The sequence below is a fragment of the Myotis lucifugus genome, unplaced genomic scaffold (assembly GCF_000147115.1).
Source record: "Myotis lucifugus unplaced genomic scaffold, Myoluc2.0 scaffold_747, whole genome shotgun sequence".
NCBI classification, from domain to species: Eukaryota; Metazoa; Chordata; class Mammalia; order Chiroptera; family Vespertilionidae; genus Myotis; species Myotis lucifugus.
In genome coordinates this window covers 17,330-36,717 of record NW_005871795.1, presented here as the reverse complement: position 1 = coordinate 36,717, position 19,388 = coordinate 17,330, and the positions used below count along the sequence as shown (strand labels likewise).

General features: G+C 61.0%; 1 protein-coding gene across 1 annotated transcript in view; it reads right to left on the bottom strand.

Annotated features, from left to right (window-relative positions):
• Positions 1-19,388, bottom strand: part of APBA2 (amyloid beta precursor protein binding family A member 2) — a 37,682-nt gene that overhangs the window by 15,367 nt on the left and 2,927 nt on the right. Inside the window, 4 exon segments of the mRNA XM_006105996.3 lie at positions 2,933-3,484; positions 3,487-3,546; positions 3,549-3,908; positions 5,457-5,509. Of these exon segments, the coding sequence (XP_006106058.1) occupies positions 2,933-3,484; positions 3,487-3,546; positions 3,549-3,869 (933 nt within the window). The 5' untranslated portion in view covers positions 3,870-3,908; positions 5,457-5,509.

The following is a 19,388-nucleotide window of genomic DNA, read 5'->3' as shown; positions in this document are numbered from 1 at the left end:
CAGGGCCCCCCATGGAGCTCTGAAACAGAACGAGACCATGTGGCCGGGACCGGCCCCCTCCCCCCGCCAGGACCAGGGCCAGCTGCTCAGGGCTGACGCGTGCCTGTCACAGCGTCTCCTCCACCGAAGACGCTGCTCTGATCCACACCGGGCTCCAGTGGGGAGAGGAGAGCCAGACTTTAGTGTCGACGCCGATTCCGTCCGCTTGATTTCACCGACAACACGCACGCTCGCCCCCAGCACACGCCCTCTGGCGCTCACACCGTCACAGTACAGGCCTCCGCCTCCCAGCTCCTCCTGAGCGACAGGCGTGTCAGTGCACACGGCAGCAGCTCGGCCCATCCTATCGGCCCTCACCCGTGACTCCGTGTCAGAGACCCCCCCACCCCCCGGGTAGAGGCGTGATCCGTGAGGTGACAGCCTTCTCCAGAAATCCTTCCATGTTCCTGGTTTCCAAAGGCGCCCGTCACTGCTACGCATCTTCTACTCCCACAAAGACGCCCCTTCCTCTCACTCTGGGAGGTGAGAGGGGGAGGTCAGCTGGGACCCTCTGGGTGACGATGCTCCACGGGACCCAGCCAAGGCCCCGCAGGGCCACAGGAAGGGCGGCTCAGGACCCCGGACAGCTCCCGCCCAGCAATGCTCCCTGACCCGGAGGTGGCTCAGAAAACAGAGGGTGAAGAGATGCGCCCCAGACCTCGATGCAGAGCCCATGGGGCGGGGGTGGAGGGGTGGGGGCATCTGTAATCGTGCTGGCGAGAAAGAAAGAAGAGAAAACAACATTGTTCTTTTCTTTCCTTCCTCTCACCGTTCAGGTCACTCCGAGACACTCATCTGCAGGATGGGGTCGGACAGAGAATTTCCTCTCCTAACAGTGCCCCCTCGGGGTGACAGATCTCAAGGCCGGCCTGTGGTTTAAAGCATTGCGGCGAGAACCACTGGGGAAGCGAGCCACGGGTCTGTCTTTTGTCTTTTTTCTAATATATTTTTACTGATTGCAGAGAGGAAGGGCAAGGGAAAGAGAGAAACATCGATGATGAGAGGGAATCGTGGATCAGCTGCCTCCTGCACGCCCCACACTGGGGATCGAACTTGCAACCCTAGCATGTGCCCTGACTGGAACTGAACTGTGACCTCCTGGTTCATAGGTCGATGCTCAACCACTGGGCCACACCAGCCGGGCCAGCAGGTCTGTCTTTGTATCTCTGGGGGGCCCTCCCCGCACCCCCGTCCCCCACATCCAGGTACGACATGGAACAGCCCACACTAAGAACGACACACCGTCGATCTGAAACCCACGTGGCCACGCCTCCCGAAGCCCCCAGGACAGGTCGGGCCTGGCGCTGTTCTCGGTGCCCTGTCTGCTGAAACCCCGGCCACCGCTGACCCGGGACCGCCTGGCCCGTCCTGTGCCGTTCGCCCTCTTCTCAGAGCCCCGGGAGGGCGGGTGGACGGCACCGGGTTCCAGCCCTTGGGCAGGCCTTGCGAAGGCTGAGTGCACATGGCGGCCTGAGCCCACCTGCCGTGTCCCGTGTCGCTCCTGGTGCCACCGTCCGGGACCGGAAGACGCGCACGACAAAGGTTTCCACTCCCACAGTCCCCACCCAGCGTGGGGGCGGGGCCGTGGTCCTGCCAGCCTCGCACCTGCTGTGGGGCCAGCTCGGACACTCGGACACACACACACACACACACACACACACACACACACGTGTGCCAAGGCAGTCCCTGCCCATCAGGCCTGAGGGCCGAAGTGGGAGCCCAGGGGCTGCTAGAGCTTCCTGACTTGAGCGTGACCAGAGCCCTCGGCACTGCCGACAGGACGAACCTTGTTCAGACGCTGGAAGGGAGCTGGCAACTGCTCAGAGGCCAGGCCGTGCGTAGCCAGGCCGCGGGCTCCCCGGCGAGCGAAGCGCAGCACAGCAGACCGGAGGCCCTGCGTCTGTGGTGTTCCAGCCTCCGAAACGGAAATGGGCACGACCCCTTCTCCATCTGTGGGTGCGGCCGCCGGGATGCTGCACCCCCGATTCCACAGCTTTGCTGCAAACGCTGCACCGTCCCCCCCCCCGCATCGCCCTGCTAATTCAGAGGCCAGAAGCCCCGTGTGAGCACTTTAACGGCAGCGCCCCCTGCCCCCCGAGGCAGAAGGGCAGGCTCGGGCCAGCGTCCCCCATGTCCCCCTCACCCTGCACACCCAGCCTGAGCCCGGCACACACGTCCGAGAACTAGCCCGACGTGGGGAAGGCATGAGACCAAGGGCACGAGGCAACAGGACAGCAGTGCGGACAGGAGGAGCCCCCTCCAGGGCGTTTCCTGGACGCCCGCTCGTCCACACGCTCCCTCCCGTGGGAGGCGGCGGCCGCTCTCTCTCGGGGGCGCGTCTCCCTGGCTCAGTCCAAGTCATGGGTCCTAAACAATAAACATGCTCAGACCCAATGGAACGCCTAAGGCTTCCAACACCAGACGTCGCCAAGGCCCCAGGGAGGACGTCCCCTGCGGAGGGTCCCTGACCCAGGACAGATGCCACAGGGGACGGAGGAGGGAGGCCTCCAGGAGCATCAGTCCCGTCCCTGCAAAGCCGGGCACACAGCAGACCACCCAGACACGACGACAGGCTGCCGCCCTGGCCACCCTGCGGAGCTACGCTGTCTGGTGCTGACAAACACGCTCTTCTTGGTCAGCAATCTCCCCTACAAGCGGCACCGGTGACCAGCCCGGCCCCCCACGCTCACACCTGGAGCTTCGAGGCCACGCCCAGGGCCCTCGTCCCCACTCACCACCTGGCTGGCGAAGAGCAGAGGCAGAGGCGCCTGTCCTGGCATTTCCTAACGCCCCTGAGGGGTGAGCGTGAGTGACAGGGCAGAACGAAGCCCGTGTTCGAATGGACCCTGGGCCCTTGGGGTCCCACGCTCCCGTCCCGGGGAGCCGGTCCTACCTGCTCTTGGGGCCACGTGGGCCTCTCCTCGGGGGTCCTGCCCTTGGTCTTGAGGCCTCTCGGGGGGTCTCCGGGGAGCCTGGCCTGGGGAGGGAGGCTGAGCGACGTGGGCCTGCCCTCGTGTCTGCTGGGGCCGCGGCCGGCCTCGCCGGGCAGGCTGGCCTCCGTGGGGTCCCCCGGCCCCAGCTCGGGCCCCCGCACCGGCGCATGCTCGGGGCTGGCCTCCCCGGCACTGGCGATGCTGGTCATACTCAAGCTCATCTTGATTTCGGCCACGATCTGGTCGATGTCCTCCTCCTGGTCCTCCAGGTCCCCGCCCCGGCGCCGGGGGTGGTAGGGAGACGCGCCGCCCGCGTTCCCGTTGGCCTCCGGGGGGTAGTAGTCCCGGTAGCTCTCCTCTTCGCCGGGGCAGTAGTGAAGGCCCTCCTCCTGGTCTGGGGCCTCCAGCACGGACGCCTCGTCCTCCGGGACGGGGAGGCGGCCGTCGGGGTAGCCGGGGCCGCCCTCGTGCCCGTGGCCCACCGAGTCCGTCCAGTCCTCCACGGGCTTCCTGGGCACTCGTCCGTCTCCAGGGAGGGCCCTCGCCCGCGGCAGTCCGCGCCCTCCAGGGTAGCTGTTCGTCCTCGGGGCAGTAGCGGATGTAGTACGTGACGCCCTCCTCCTCCGGGAGGCCCTCGTCGTAGTCCTCCTCCTCCGACGTGTTGTTCACGTAGTCGGAGCTGGAGTCCCCGTCGGGGCTGTGGTCGGGGCTGTGGTCGGGGCAGCCCCGCTCGGGGGGTGGGGGGCTCTCGGGCCGCACCAGCCCCGGGGCCACGTACCCCTCCAGGGGCAGCTCGGCGTCCGGGCCCTCGGGCTCCTGGCTGGGGGGCACGGGGCCCGGCCGGGCTCTGTGGTCCAGCATGCTGCTCGCTGTGCTCTGGTGCGTGCGGTGGGCCATGGCAGGTGCTCAGGCCGCCATCGTCACTGGAGGCCGCCGCTGCGGGAGGAAGGTCGGAGAGAGCAGTCAGCACCCCACGCGGCCACGGGGACCCTCTGGGCGCTTCCCGCAGCCCTGTTGCCGCACCTCTGTTCAAAGAGCGTGCCCTCCCACCCCAGTGGCACGTCTGTCAGAAGCCAGGCACAGCCGTGCCAGAGAGAGAGAGCACAAGGCACGGGGCCAGAGAGGAGGACAGGCGTGGCTCCAACCATCCTCAGACGCCTGCACCCTGAAAACGCAGGGGACCCAGGCCAAGGTCAAAGGATCTGGTTGTTTGCTCTCAGAGACAGAGAGAAGCCCTGGCTGGTTTGGCTCTGGATAGAGCATCGGCCTACAGACTGAAGGGTCCTGGGTTCGATTCCTGGTCAGGGCACATGCCTGGGCTGCGGGCTCAATCCCCAGTAGGGGGCGTGCAGGAGGCAGCCGATCCACGATTCTCTCTCATCATTAGTGTTTCTCTCTCTCTCTGCCTCTCCTTTCCTCTCTAAAATCAGTAAGAACATATTTAAAAATACACAAAAAAGAAGCAACAGATACTTAAAACACACACACACACACACACACACAAACCCAAGGCTTCAGGCCGGGAAGCCCCCTCCCCTCAGAGCAGGCGGGGCCTCGGGCTGCCTCCCGCCAGCACCATTTCCCCTGAAAATGGGTCAAGTGACGGAGGGACATTGAGTGACGTGCCACCCAAGGCAGGAGGTGCGTCTGCCGCAGCCCAGACCGTCCGGAGGACACGGAGGGCCCCGCAGCGGCTCCGGAGGACCGAGGGCTGTCGGAGAGGTTGCTTGTCACCGGCCCAAGCACGAGCTGTGGGACAAGAACCCTCCTGACTTCAGGCAGCATCGCCGGGTGCATCCGGGAGCACGTGTGTAAACGTCACTTTGGAAACGAAGAGTTACTTCTGTGCTCGGGGACGCGGAACAGACAGGGTGCCCCGGCCTGATCTGAACGGGGATCACGGTTCACTCGGGACCCGCCGGGAGACCGCAGCACTCCCTTTGAGAATCCAGCCGAGACACTCATGTCGTTAATGAGAACGAGATCCAGTTAATTAGACCTGGGTATCATTAATAAAAAGTTACATCCAGGGAGGACGCGCTTCCCTCAACTTAATCACACGGACGACGTTGGGCTCGACCTAGTCGCAGCTCCTAGGGCCGGTTTCTTAACACATTTTTCAACTTTTAGAAACAAGCGTCAGGGAATTTTTTTTCTCTCCCGACGTGCAACTTAAAAGAGAGGGAAAAAGGTTGGGTGTCAGAGCAGGAATCTCTCGAGTCTCTGAAAGCGCACACAGCACGTCTAGAAGCAAATCACAAGGGCCACCCTGTCCTTTCCTGTCTTCCTCCGAGGCAGGAGGCTGCGTCGGGGAGCCACTGAGTGCGATGCACACCCACCGGAATGTGGCCCGTTCCCACCACCACCCCGGCCAGGAGCCCCCACGTCCTCCCCGGAAGGGGCCTCCCTCCAGCAACACCACCCCACGTCACACACGCCGTCATCAGAGCACGACCTCACTCCACGCGGGGCCCCATCTCCTACCGGAAACGAGTGGTCGGCAAGGCCGGGGAGACCCTCCGGGCGATGAGATCTTCCTGGAATAAAACAGAATAAAAAGAGGGAATTACTTTCACTTCGGCAACGATACACGTACAGAAATGTGAGTGAGTGAGAGACGTTGTAAAAGTGCGCGGACGATCGTTCTAAGGAGAGGGTCAGAAATGACCAGAAACAAAGTAAAAAAAACCACGTCACTTCAGCCCTTGGAACACAAATAAAGGGTCGGCTCACGTTCATTCAGGAAGGAGAGACTGCGCGCATTTCAATGAGGCTCCTCACGCCCTCATGAATATGCATTTCCCCACAACAAAGCTGGACCCCAGGATTCACAGAACCCGTATTAGGGGACACTCTCCGACCAGGAGGGTGTGCCCGTGGGGGCTGGGGCTGGGGCTGGGGTGGAGGAGAGGAGAGGGAGAGGCAGGCCCCGCTCGCTCGTCTCCCCTGCCCCGGTTCACAGCCCACCCTGCCTCTGGGATGGGTGGTTTCCTACAGCAAAGAGAAAGAGGCCGTAGGCCTCACGCTGCTCTCAAATGCAAATGCAAACCGCAGGGAAAGGCCCTCAGGTGAAGGGCTTGGAGGCCGGGCCCTGGGTTGGAGCAGGATTCCTTGGGGGGTGGGGAAGCAGATGAGCAGGAAGCCTGGAGTTGTGCAAGAAGATGGGGACTTATTAGTCTTTTTTAAAAAATATGTTTCCTGATTTTTAAAGAAAGAGGAAGGGAGAAAGAAACATCCATGTGAGAGAGAATCATGGACCAGCTGCCTCCTGCACGCCCCCTACTGGGGATTGAGTCCACAATGGGCTCCGCATGGGCCCTGACCGGGGTTCCAACCGTGAGCTCCTGGTTCCTAGGCTGACACTCAACCCCTGAGCAGCGCCAGCCCGAGGGCCGTGGGCCTACAAGATGACCATGTGCCCGGGAGCCCCACTGCTCCCTCTTCCTCCAGAAACTCGGAGCGGTCTGCGGGCTGGGCCGGGCTTCCCTGCCCTGGTGAAGCCTGCCCGCTGCTGCCACCCAGGGTTGCCCACACCTGGAGGGAGGAGCCAGCTTTTCCTCTGCCGGCCCTCAGCCTGCAGGTCTCATTCATAGCAGCCGGAGCACCCGCCATGCTCCAGATCCCCCCCAAAGCTCAGAATCCTCCGTCGGTTTTGGAAGGACGTCAGAGCATTGCTTACATAACACGCTCTCCCACCCGCAGAGCCAGGCCCGCATCGAACTCGATTGAGAATTGGGTTTTAAGTGTTTATTTATAGGCATCAGCAAGCACCCTGGTGGCCCGGGGAGGCACCGGGCTCTGGGCTCCGCCCACCACGACTCATTAGCATTCTTCCCGTGCCCGTCTGCTCTAATCTCCCCGGCAGCAGGCTAACTGCAGGGCAAGGTCACCACCCCGGGCCCAGCACCACTTTCCATTTTCTCCAAAGAAAACGATGCATTTCCTTTGCTCGGCTGCAGTGCCTCCCCCCACCCTCTTGGGACCCCTCGCGTGCGGTGGCTAAAGCAGAGGCGTGTTATTCTGACGACCTGCCCCTCTGCATGGACAGTCCACCCTGAAGACGTGCCGTGGACGCAGAGACCTGGACAGGCCCTTGGGGTCGGCTGTTGCCTCCCCAACTGGCTCTGAGTCCAGCACCCAGCCAGGCACAGCTGGGAGGGTCTGCTCCGTTCCTGCAGACGGAATGGATACAAGGAAGCAAACAGGGCTGGGATGCTTGGCTTTCCTCAGCCACGAGGGCCTGGCCATACCTCCTTCTGCCCAGCACAGGTCCCCGTCCTCTTTCTAACCCTCTGAGGGAAGTGGCTGCCGTGTTGTGAGGACAATCAGAACCACGGACAGCCCCCCAGCACGAACCAGATGTGCGGATACTCAGTCAGCACCATGGAGAGCTCCCCCAACCCACCCCCTGACCGGATGTGGTGGGGACCCCTTGATGGGCACTATGAAGAGGCCCTCGCGGACCAGGTGCGCGGGTGCTCTCAGCACCACGGAGAGCTCCCCCCTCGTGGACCAGGTGCGCGGCTGCTGTCAGCACCATGGAGAGCTCCCCCTTGTGGACCAGGTGTGCAGGTGCTGTCAGCACCACGGAGAGCTCCCCATGTGGACGATGTGGTGGGGACCCCTTGATGGGCACTATGAAGAAACCCTCGCGGACCAGGTGTGCGGGTGCTGATGGGTACTACGAAGAGGCTCTCATGGACCAGATGTGTGGGTGCTCTCAGCACCCTGGAGAGCTCCCCTCGCGGACCAGGTGTGTGGGTGCTGTCAGCACCACGGAGAGCTCCCCTGGGCCACACCTGAGGCCTCCTGCCCACAGCCCTGTGAGGTCCATTTCCAAGTGGCTCCCCAGCCCCAGTCAAGCCTTCAGATGACGGTCTCCCTGGCGCACATCTCGACTCTGAGCCAGAATCAACCCGCCGAGCTGCTCCCAGACTCCTCCCTCACCGATTCGATGCCCAAGATCACAAATGCTGGCTGTTTTGCACCACTAAGTTTTGGGCGTAATTGTTTGCATAGAAATAGAGAACCCGTATGATAATAGTCTCTATCTTAAGCAGGTTGTGGCTACATATTCTTCTTTTTTCCGCAGTCCCAAGTGGCGGATCCTAAAAGGCGGGGACACACGCTAGGCATGCACGTCACCCTTGTGGGTGACCAGGGGCATAAAGGACTTAGGGAAGCCCCGTCTAAGGGGTGGGGAGTCGTAGGGAGTGGTCGCTGGGCAAGGAGGGGCAGAGGATTAGCTCTATTAACATCATAAGAGGGGAGACCCTCTAGGCTAAGACAGTGAGCGCCTGGGTCTGAGGGAAAGGCCAGCAGTCCCCGGGCGGGCCGTGCAGGTGCAGGTGGGGGGGGGGGGTGTCTGCCTGTCTCTCTCCTTCAGGTTCCAGAAAAAGCAGAAGTGCATTCATTCCTTAGAAGTGGCTGAGCTGGTCCGAGTCAACTGACCCAGTAACAGCAGCCAGAACCAGGGAAGTCTGGCAGACCCGGCTGGCATCAAAGAACCAACACCGAACCTTTCAAGACCACTGTGTCCAATCCTCTCTAAGGGCCTGAATCCAAACATCACCACATGGGCGACTGCCCTCAATGCACTCGTTCAGAGAAGGGCAGCGTCCCAAATCCACTTTAACGGCAACAAGCCCTGTTCTCGCCGAGAGGCGACAGCCGAAGCAGCAATGATGCCTAACAGAGCCTGAGCCTGCTTTCCTTTAAAAACAAAACCAAACACTCGGTTGAAGTGGCAGAGGAGTGTAAGCACCCTTTAGCGTTCTCCTTTTGACCTTGATCTTTTGGGGAAATGGCCGCTGAGAGTCTGGACCGACGCTGTTTGCTCTCATCGGTCACTGCGCTCCGCCGGCCCTTGTGGACGGGAGCAGGAAGATGGCGACAGATGCGGGTGGGGAAGGGAAGCGTGCTCACTGTCAGAGGCGCCTGGGACGGCAAGAGACAGTGCGGGTGACTCCGAAGTCCCTGTGCCCAGCAATGCTCGGCCGCCACCTTGCAGAGCAGGACGCAGACTGGACAGGCTGTGCTCGGCCACTCAAGCCAGGAGGCCCGGGGGCCTCCCTCTGCCTCCTCCTGTTTTCCCAGCCAGTCAAGGCCCAGCTCAGATACCATCCCAAAGTCATGATGCCCCTCAACCCCCTGCCATCGCCACCTCAGGTCCCAGGACCTCCCCCCCGCCCCCCGGGCCCGAGGCAGCCAGAGGCAGTGAGATGGGGCTTCTGAGTCCAAGACCCAACTCCAGACCCCGCCTCTGCTTACGAGCTGGGACCAGTGTCCCTGCACGGAGCCTCAGGCACCGCATCGGAACCAGAGATTGCAATGGAGGAGACTGCAATCACATCATTTGCAGGAAACATGCGGCCACAGAAAACCCGAGGGACTCTACGCGTGGTTGCTGGAGGGCAGACCTACACCCCAACTCAACCACCACCACGAAGGTCATTTCCAAAGAGACGCACCTAGACAGGAGCCAAAAATAAAAACCAGGAATCTGTCTAATGTAAATAAATATATATATATATATACACACATATATACACACATATATACACACACACACACACACACACATTAGAGGCACACAAAATTCGTGCACTGGGTGGGGGGTGTCCCTCAGCCTGGCCTGCGCCCTCTCACAGTCTGGGAGCCCTCAGTGGATGTCCGACTGATGGCTTAAGGGCCTAAGCCGGCAGTCGGACATCCTTAGCGCTGCTGTGGATGTCCACAGATGATCCCAGCTTCTGGCTGAGCCCAGATGGATGAGCCCAGCTTCTGGCTGAATGGTGCCCCCCTGTGGGAGCGCACTGACCACCAGGGGGCAGCTCCTGCATTTAGCATCTGCCCCCTGGTGGTCAGTGCACGTTGTAGCCATCAGTCATTCTGCCATTCGGTCGATTTGCATATTAGCCTTTTATTATATAGGATATGCACATACATACACATCAGACCGGCACAGAAAAACACCTGCTCCTCTGTTGAAAGACATAAGAAGACCTAGGAGAATAAGGTCTCCTCAGGCTGTGAGCGTGGTTTTATTTGGGGGGTGGTTTTCTGAGTACATTTTCACTTCCGAGTCGCTTCCTGAAGGTAGGATGGCTGAGTCAAGGTCAAAGCAGGTCCACTGGGGTCCGTGCTGTCCGACCCTGCAGGGGCTGGAGCACTCTGTACTGCTCCACGACCTCGCCAACAGGGATGGAAACTGTGTCGAACTTGGGTTTCTGTATCTTGGCATAATTTTAACTCACAATCCTCTTACATAAGGTGTTGAACATCTTTTCATTCACTTAAAAAACCATTTGTATTTATTTCTCTGTAACTAAATGTCCAGATCTTTTAGCCATTTCCTTCTGGGTGTTGGTCTTTTCCTTTTAATTTTTAAAAAGTATTTTTCATTGATTTCAGAGAGGAAGGGAGAGAGGGAGGAGAGATAGAAACGTCAAGATGAAAGAAAATCATGAATCGGCTGCCTCCTGCACGCCCCCTACTGGGAATCAAGCCTGCAACCTGGGCATGTGCCCTGACCAGGAATCGAACCATGACCTCCTGGTTCATGGGTTGTTGCTCAACCACTGAGCCACGCTGGCCGGGCCCTTTTAATTTTTTAACCCTTATCTTTTAAGGAAATGAGCTTTGTCTGTGATTCTAGCTGCACTTATTTTCCTGGTTTATTATTTGGTCTTTCCCCCTTCTTACGGTGTTCCCCCTCCCCACCCTTAATGGGAAGGTGTTCTTCCCCCTAAAGCAACTCAATTCATCAGTCTTTTCTTACGTTGCTTTGCATTTTGGATCATAATTTCCCACTACAGACTATAAAAGAACCCATTTGCATTTTCGCCCAGTACTTGTGATAGCTACTAGCTATCAAGAGCCCTTTGAAATCTAGGCTGGGAGATGATCAATGATATCAATTAAGCTTTTATCTTAATCCAAGTGGCTACTGTAAAGGGATGAAAATGCGTGTTGGTCTCTGCCCCAGTTCCCGGCACAGAGCGCCTGAAACCCGTACAATGTCCCAGGATGACAGCACTTGGAGCGTCTTTGCTCTAATCGTTGGTCTTCGGCCTGGTCCCTGACAGAGCCCCCGAAACCCCTGTACTTTCCCGGGGGGCATGAGTGTCTGTGCCCTACTGAGGCGATTCTGTATGGGCTCCGGGATGGGGACTGGGTCACCAGAAAGTGCAAGCTTGGAATTTTCAGTCAACCCATGGAACCAGGAGGTCACGGCTCGATCCCAGTCAGGGCACAAGCCCAGGTTTCCAGGCTCCATCCCCGGTGGGGGGTGTGCAGGAGGCAGCCGATCCATGATTCTCTCTCATCACTGATGTTTCTCTCTCTCTCCCTCTCCCTTCCTCTCTGAAACCAATAAAAACATTTTTTTTAAGGAGTGACCGCTGGATCGGAGGTCTTGGTGGGGCTTAGGGACCTTGATGGGGGAAGTGTGACTGAAGCAGGTGGAAGAGAGGACGGGAGGGGAGGGACTGGAGGGAGCCAGTAGAGGCAGGAGGTGCACAGCAAACAGGGCAACAAAATAGCAACGATGATGATGATGATGAAAACAGGAGAGGAGCAGAGGAGGAGATGGGGTAGGAGACTGGTTCCTCTTTTTTCAGATGGAGAGGAAAGTGTGTCCATGACTGCAGGGGGGCATCTGGTGCTGAATGGAGGAGGGGTGGCTCTGAGAGGATGCGTTGTTCCAATCAGGATGCGTTGTTTCAATCTCGGGAACAGCGGGAAGGCTGTGTGCACAGATGCTGGCAGGCAGTGGTGTGATGGGGGTGAGTTCTGCTTCATCAAAAATCCTGGAGAATCCCTAGCCGGTGTGGCACAGTGGATAGAGCGACGGCTGGGGACTGAAGGGTCCCAGGTTCGATTCTGGCCCAGGGCATGTACCTGGGTTGCTGGTTCGCTCCTCGCCCCTGATCTGGGCACACGCTAATGTTTTGTTGAGGATCTCAGCGTCTGTGTTCATCAGGGATCTTGGCCTGTAGTTCTCTTCCTTTGCGGTGCCTCTACCTGGTTCGGGGATTAGGATCATGCTGGCCTCGTAAGAAGAGCTTGGCGTGTGCCTTCCCTGGGACGTTCTGGAACAGTTGGAGGAGGACAGGACTAGCTGTTCTTGGAAGGTTTGGTCAATTCCCCTGTGAAGCTGTCCGCACCGGGACTTGTTTGCTGGGAGTGTCTTTCTGTTACTGCTTCTACTTCATCAGTTGTTATCAGTCTATTCAGGTTTTCGGATTCTCCCTGGTTCAGTTTCGGGAGACTGTGTTTTTCTAGGAATTTACCCATTTCCTCCACATCGTCCAGCTTGTGGGCACATAGCTGTTCGTAGCATTTCCTTACGCTCCTTTGTGTTTCTGCTCTACCCACCTCAGCTGCTCCCCCCCTGCCTACAGATGCCGCACCAGCTCAGGCACTGCCACGGTGACTGTGCCACCTTTGTTTCCTGGGACCCAGATCGGGGTGGGGGTGTTTACAGGGGCTGCGCTGCAGCCTTGCCCCGAGCCAGGCCGGGGCGGGGCGGGCACCTGCTCTCCTAGACGCCCTCCCCATCGGGGCTGAGGCTCACCCAGGACCTTCCTCCCTCCAACGTCTGTGCATGTTCATATCACAGTGACTTCCGGAGACTGAAGTGGGATCCCCAAGTACATACAAGTAAGACGAAAATTGTAATCTGAAATTACTGCTCATGTGAGTAAACGGAACGCGCTCCCATCGCCAAGCCGGATGCAAACAGCAGCATCCAATTAACCCTCAGAGGCCTCCCAGCTCCTGCAAACGACCCCTCTGCACCCGCAGACACAGCTCCTGAAGCACACGCTAGACACGGCCACGGTCTCCCCGCTTTGCAAGACGGGAGTTTCTCCGGCGCAGCCTGACGGAGCAGCCCTGCCCGTGGACGCGCAGCGATGGCTGAGCCCGCGGCGCCAGCACAGACCGGGGGACAGGACGCAAGGTCACCCCTTGTCAGCCCTGTTTTCCGGGATGGAGGCGTGACATTCATGGATTCACAGTGGCCTTTTGCTGGCTGCCCCCACCCCGTAACCTCCCGTTCTTGGAGCTCCAGAGTGACCCCTGGGGCTCTCCTTCCTGGAGGCCACAGAACTGCAACCTCTCCGGACACGTGCTCTGACCGGGAATCGATCTGTGACCTCCTGGTTCCTAGGTCAGTGGTCAACCACTGACCCCCACCGGCCTGGGCCTCCAACGTCCTTTTCCGTAGATGTAAGTGGGCCAGCGCCCCCTGTAAGTAAAACAACTGCTACAAGTGCTTCCGTGGGGGCAGGAGCGACGTTAGTGTCGTGAGTGGGTGGCCGTCCACACTTCCTCATACAAGAACCGCCATCTTCAGGAAAACACATGCCCCGAGACCAGCCAAGTAACATCTGTGACAGTGTCACTAAGAGCAGGACAGATGGCGACGGTTAAAAACCTGTTCCTGAGAATCGACGCCGACGCCGGCGGGGGACCATCAACAAGACGCCGAGAACAGGCGGTCTTGTTTTTCTCGATGCGCCAACGGCCCACCGTGATCAGACACCGAGTATTGGGAGTGAAGTCAGTTGGGGGGGTAAAAGGTCGCCCACAGTGAGAGGGCAAAGCAGCGGGCGATTTAGAAGTGGCCACAGGAAAGGCCGCCAGCCCGCCGACCCGGAGGCCTGGCCCCCAGCCCCTCACGAGCCCGGGGAGAGGCGAGCAGGCACCGCAATCCTGCGTGTCAAGAGGCAGCCGTGGCCCATCTCCTCTCTCGGGGAGGACGTCTGAGAGCCCACAGGCAGGCCACTCCCCGGTGCTTCCGATCCACCAGACCACCAGGTTCGCCCGGAGGGCAGGGGCTCGGCCCGTGAGGCACCGCTCCTGGTTTATTCACCGAGAACGCGCCAGGCGTCTCTGGGCCTGGGGCACACAGGGCCCAGGAGCGTGTGTTCTGACGGGGAAGACCCGCGACCCGTGAGTGAGCCACGAAGGGACCGAGGAAGATACACCAGCGAACTCCAACCGCTATCGACTCAGCAAAGCCAACTTCAGAGCAAGGAAAGTACCTGGATAAAGGGGGGGGGGGCGTTGACAGGATGAGATCACCCCATTCTCCAAGCAGAGACCACAAGTATCCAAACCGACAGGACGGAGAGGGGAGATGACGAATGACTGTCGTCCTCGGAGACCAGCAGCGACACTGAACAGCACGCTCCATCGCCTGGACCCCACGAGGCCGCAGCACAGGCCAGCCAACAAGAGCACACGCGCCTCGAGCTCACGTGCGGCCTCACCGAGCGCCTCGGTCCGAGGGGGCTGCTGTCACAGACCGCACCGTCTGGCGGCTGATGAACAACAGCAGACACTTCGTTCTCATAGTTTGATGGAAGCCCGAGACCAGGCGCCAGCAGGGTCAGGTGAGGGAGCGCTGTGGGTCGGAGACGTCTCCCCGTGTCCCCACATGGCAGACGGGGTACTGGGAGGGAGTCAGAGGATGTGGGCCTTGCACGGGGCCAGCACGGACCGGTACCCCAACTCTTCTTGAAGTCCCAGCATGCTCTGTGCTCAGGGACAGGTCACGGCTGCCTGGCGCTGGTCCGCACAGCCTCGGGGTTTGGCGGGAAAGCAGAGAGGAACAGAGAGCTCCACACACACACAGTGGGGCCCTCAGTGGGGTGGGTGCCTCCATGCAAACCCTCCTTCGGACGCCGGGCGTGTCAACGTTCAGGAAAACCAGATGCAAGCACTGTCGCAGCCCACACACCCAGGAACCCCACCACGCACTTTCTTTCTCCATTTGGACCCCTTGAACACGGACCGCGTTGAGCTTAGAAAGTACCGACGCCACAGTCTCTTACTGGGCTGTGGTTGACACCAGCAAACGTGACCCGTCAAACCGCCCGAGAGATAGGAGATAGGAGGGCCGTGCAGGACACACACCGGCCACCAGAACGTCTCCCAGCTGCTCGATCCTGCGTCTGTTTGTGGCTCCCAATGACCGTGGCAGAAGGGACCACGTGTGACGGCAGATGCTGAGAAAGACTCTCCAAAGCCAGCGACTGGACCCGCCCCGGCCCCCGGGACGGGACGGTGGCAGCGCCTGGTATTCCGAATGCTGCCTCCTTCCCTGACTAAGACTGCCCTTCTCCGTACAAAGGCATCGTGTCTTCCCGGCAAGGCCAGGGCCCCGGCAGGAGAGGCAGGCGGGGAGGCGCCGGGGGGAGGGCTGGCCCGCAGGCGGGCAGCGCGGCTGGGAGCTTGGGAGGCCGCCTGCCATCAGGTACAAGACGAGTTTAGAAACGTCCAGATGGTGGAGGAGGGGCCCGGCAAGAAGGGGCCTCGTTCCCAGGTGGCCGCAGGCTCTGACAGGGGTCACTGTCCAAACACCCAGAGGGAATTTCTGTAAAGGGTCAGAACGCCCGCCTCCCTCCCCAGCCAGGCCGTCTCCTGGCTGCAGCCACACAGCTGCCCGGCCCCGTGCTGCCTGCCCACTGAGCGCTCGGCTCCAGGAGGGATTCCTCATGGAAACAACTCGGGTCCAGGCCTGGTCCGGGGAGAGGAGGAGCGGAGCCAAGCTCGTGCTGACGGAGGAACCGCGCTCCTGGGGCTTCCCTCGCCAGCAAGGAGCCCAAAGGGCCTGGAGGGCCGGGCGCTGCCCCGCTGCCAGGGACACAGAGGTGGACACAGTCTCCACGTTGGCGTGGGAAGAGACACAAGAACCAAGCGAGTGTTGCACGTACCTCACCAACTGCACGGGAGGCGCTAGGAAGAAACACGGAGTGGGGTTCGTGAGAAAGGGCAGCCATGCTGATTCGTGCAGCTGGTCGGGGAGCTGGCATACGAACACAGAACCCAAGTACGTGAGGGAGCAGCCAGGGGGACACCTGGACCAGGCGCAGGCGGGTGAGGAACAGCAGGTGTAAGGCCCTGAGGTAAGCATGACCTTGCTCATCTGAGGACCAGGGGTCATGAGGGAAAGAGCCCACAGCCAGCCAGTCATCGAGGATGGACGCAAGGGTCCCGGGTCAAGGTGGCAGGAGGGGTGGGGACAGCGCAGACCAAGCCTGGACCGTGCGGCTGTGTGCTGGGAGCCTGGACGGCGTGGAGGGACCCCAGTGGGGAGCAAGGGAGGGAAGTGGAGAAAATCAGGCTACGGAACGTGGGAGTGGAGTGGGCACTGGGGAGCCACTGAGGGCTGGAGCGAGGGACACCAGGCCTGGCCGGGCCCAACCTGCCATGGGGCAGCCCCGCAGACCCACCCGGGAAACCCCGCAGCCGGTACGGAAATCCTGCCTCACACAGCAAGAGCACCCCACCGACGGGTACGGCTCCCAAGCCCATGGGGGAGTCTCGAACCTCACCAGCTGTGTGACCTTGAGGTCCCTGCCTCCCCGGGCTCCCTGTACATGGAGAGAGGACGGGACGGAGCTGGGGACGGGCTGCAGGAGAGGAGAGATGACTGCGCCCACGGCAGCTGACTCAGCCTGTGCCAGCAGGCGGCTCTGAGACACCAGCTGGACCCAACCCAGGTGGTGGGCGGGGGCCTGGGGGCGGGGGGGACGGAGCCAGAAGTCTTCCCCACAGGCACGCGGCCCAGCCACCAACGGGGCACCTGGGCCACCTTTTGGTGAGCCGTCATCTCCAACGTGACCCACGCTGGGACCGGGCTGCGTGGCTACATCACTCCCCACCGGTCCCCACACGTCCCCGTGCCTCACGGCCACCCAGCAAGGGCAGGGCTCTCTGCCGTTTCTCTAAGGCGGGGATGGGGAACGTCCGGCCCGCGGGCCGTGGAAGGCCTGAGAAATCACTTGTCTGGCCCTGCCGAGGCGTGAGGGGTGAGTTCATTAACCATTTGACCGAATAGAGCAGGCAGGTTTTAAAGTGGTGATTTTGAACGGCGCACGAACGATGTTATAAATGTCCAGATGGCCCTGGCAGAGAACAAGGTTCCCCTCCCGGCTCCAAGACCAGGCTGCCCCTTACTCCGGAAGGCCCTGGAGGCCAGCTGGCGGCGTGTTCGGGCCTCTGTGCCCACCTGCCCTCCAGCACTCGCCCAGACAATAAAGGCTTCTCCACCTCTTCAGCCCGTGGTGCCACCAGAGCCCCACCCGTGGCGCCGTCAGGTGAGGAGGCAAAGGCCAGGACGGAGGGAGCTGGGCCTCGGCGCCGGCTCCCGAGTGCTTCCCGAGCGGCTCCTGGTGTCTAGGAACAGCCCGGTGTCTGAGCGCTCGCCCTCTCAGCCGCAGGGTGTGACTGGTGTCTCCGAGAATTAGCTGTTTCTCATCCAGCTGCCGAGCTGCCCGGGCAGAGTGGCTCATTCATGTGCCTCCATTTCACAATCCGACCCCACCAATTAGTCCTGTGAAACTGTTCTTTTTTTAAGAAAAGGGTTGTAAGTACTCAGGGACAGTGAGGCAGACACGTGAACAGGTGTCGGGTCCGGGGTGTCCGCGAAAGCGGGCAGAGGTGGCAGAGAGCAGGGAGGTGACTGTCACCTACTTGGCCCTCCTGCCAGCACCCACCTCGCCCCTCTCTCTCTCTCTCTCTCACACGCGCACACACGCACGCACACACGCACACACACGCATGCACGCATGTGCGCACGCATTGGTTCAGCCCACACTCCTCCCAGGCACAGAAGCCCGGACCTGGCGATGGAAAGGGGGAGGTGCACGGCCGTGCTCCCCAACAAACGCCCAGAGGTCTGCAGAGACAGCCCCACAGAAGACTGTCGGGTGCCCCATCGCTAGTGCCATCTTCCAGTCTCGGCCCAGCTCCGGAGACCACCCTCAGGGGCTCTCGTCCAGTGCTGGTAGCCTCCCCTATCCCCAGGAGGCGGCCAGCTCAGCAAGCTGACTCCTACAAGCTCCGACTCGGTCTCTGATGCCCTGGACGCGGGTCTGTGCGGCTCTCCGCCCAGGAGACCCTCTCCAGCCCAGCCACCCAGGAGTGAGGGGCACAGGGCAGGGAGCCCTAGCAGCTCTGGACGAGGAAACCAGACCTTGTCCCGGCCTGGTGGACTGCCCAGAGGAGAGAAGCCCCACCCCGCCCGCCTCACCTCACCAGCAGGACCACTAACCCAGAGGCCTGAGCCGCTGGCCACCCACAGGCTCGGCACCTGCAACCTGCCCCTGGGGAAAGCTGTTCCCTGGCGCCCCGAAGCGTTCGGGTCATGTTTTCTAAAACAACTGTTCTCTCTCAAAGAAAAAGGGAAAAAATTCCAGAAAGGGGGGCAGAGGTGGAAGACGCCAGAGTGGCTCAGCCCACAGGACCAAGCCCTGGAATGAGACCCCCGCACGGGTACCTCACCCTCTGCAAAGCCAGTGGTGAGATGGCTCAGCCACAGATCGGTGCCTGGCCCCCAAACGGCCCAATGTGAATAGATATGGAAAAAATGCCGTCTTCCTTCCGCAAGCAAAGACTAAGTTAAGACAAGCAGGGTCCATTCTCACTGAAAGGGCAGGGTGGCCCCGCGAGGCCCCTCTGGGACGCCTGGGCACAGGGCGCTGGGCAGCTCGTCCCAGCCCAGCCTCGCACACAGGCCCGGTGCAGAGCCCAGCTTGCGGCGCGGGGGCTCAGTGTCGGCCGTGACCACCAGTCAGTGCTCCCACCGCCCGCAGCAGCGGGCAGGAGCCGGGCCAACGGGACCGGACCCACTCGCTCCGCCCCAGCCCCTGCCCCAGCCCCGTGCTGGAGGCCCCGAGGCCCGGGTGTGCGGAATTTTTAATTGAGGGCTGTCTCCCGCAGGGCCTCGTTAGAAAGCGAAAAGGAGGAGAGGGCGACGATCTGGGCTTGGCTTCCCGGGAGCCAGGGAACCCCGAGGCGCCCCCAACCTCGGGAGTTGCCGCCTGGAGCAGGGACTTAGTGCCAGCGCCCAGCGGGGCCGCCGGAGGCATAGAGACCCCAGCCCAGCGGAGCCCGAGCAGACAGGCCCGCCGGCCAGCGCCCCTCGTCCGCGCCGGTCGCCCCTCGCCGCGCAGTCCCCCGCCCAGGATGCGCGAAAAGCCAGCTCGGCTCCGCGGGTCCAGGGGACGCCGATACCGCGACCCCCATCCGCCAGGACGCCCGGCGGCCCGCCGGCCGAGGGACGGAGCGGGGCTTGGGTACCCCTAAGCTCCCGGCCCCTTCGGAGGAGGGGCCGAAGGCTGGTGCCAGAGGGCCGTCGTGGAGGGTGTGGAGGGGGGGGGGGCGGGGGGAAGGAAGCGGAGAGTAGAAAGGTAGGATTAAGAGGATGGTGGTGTAGGTCAATGTTGGGGATGTAGCTGGATGTGTGTTAGAGGGGGTGGAGGAGGCCCCCGGGGGAAGGGGAAGGTAAGGAGAGGGCGCTAGCGATGGAGGCGGTTTTGGCTGGTACGGCAGGGGAGAGAGTTAGAGAAGGCCGAATTTATCAACGTGAAGCAAAAAAGTGTAAAAAAATATGAGAAGATA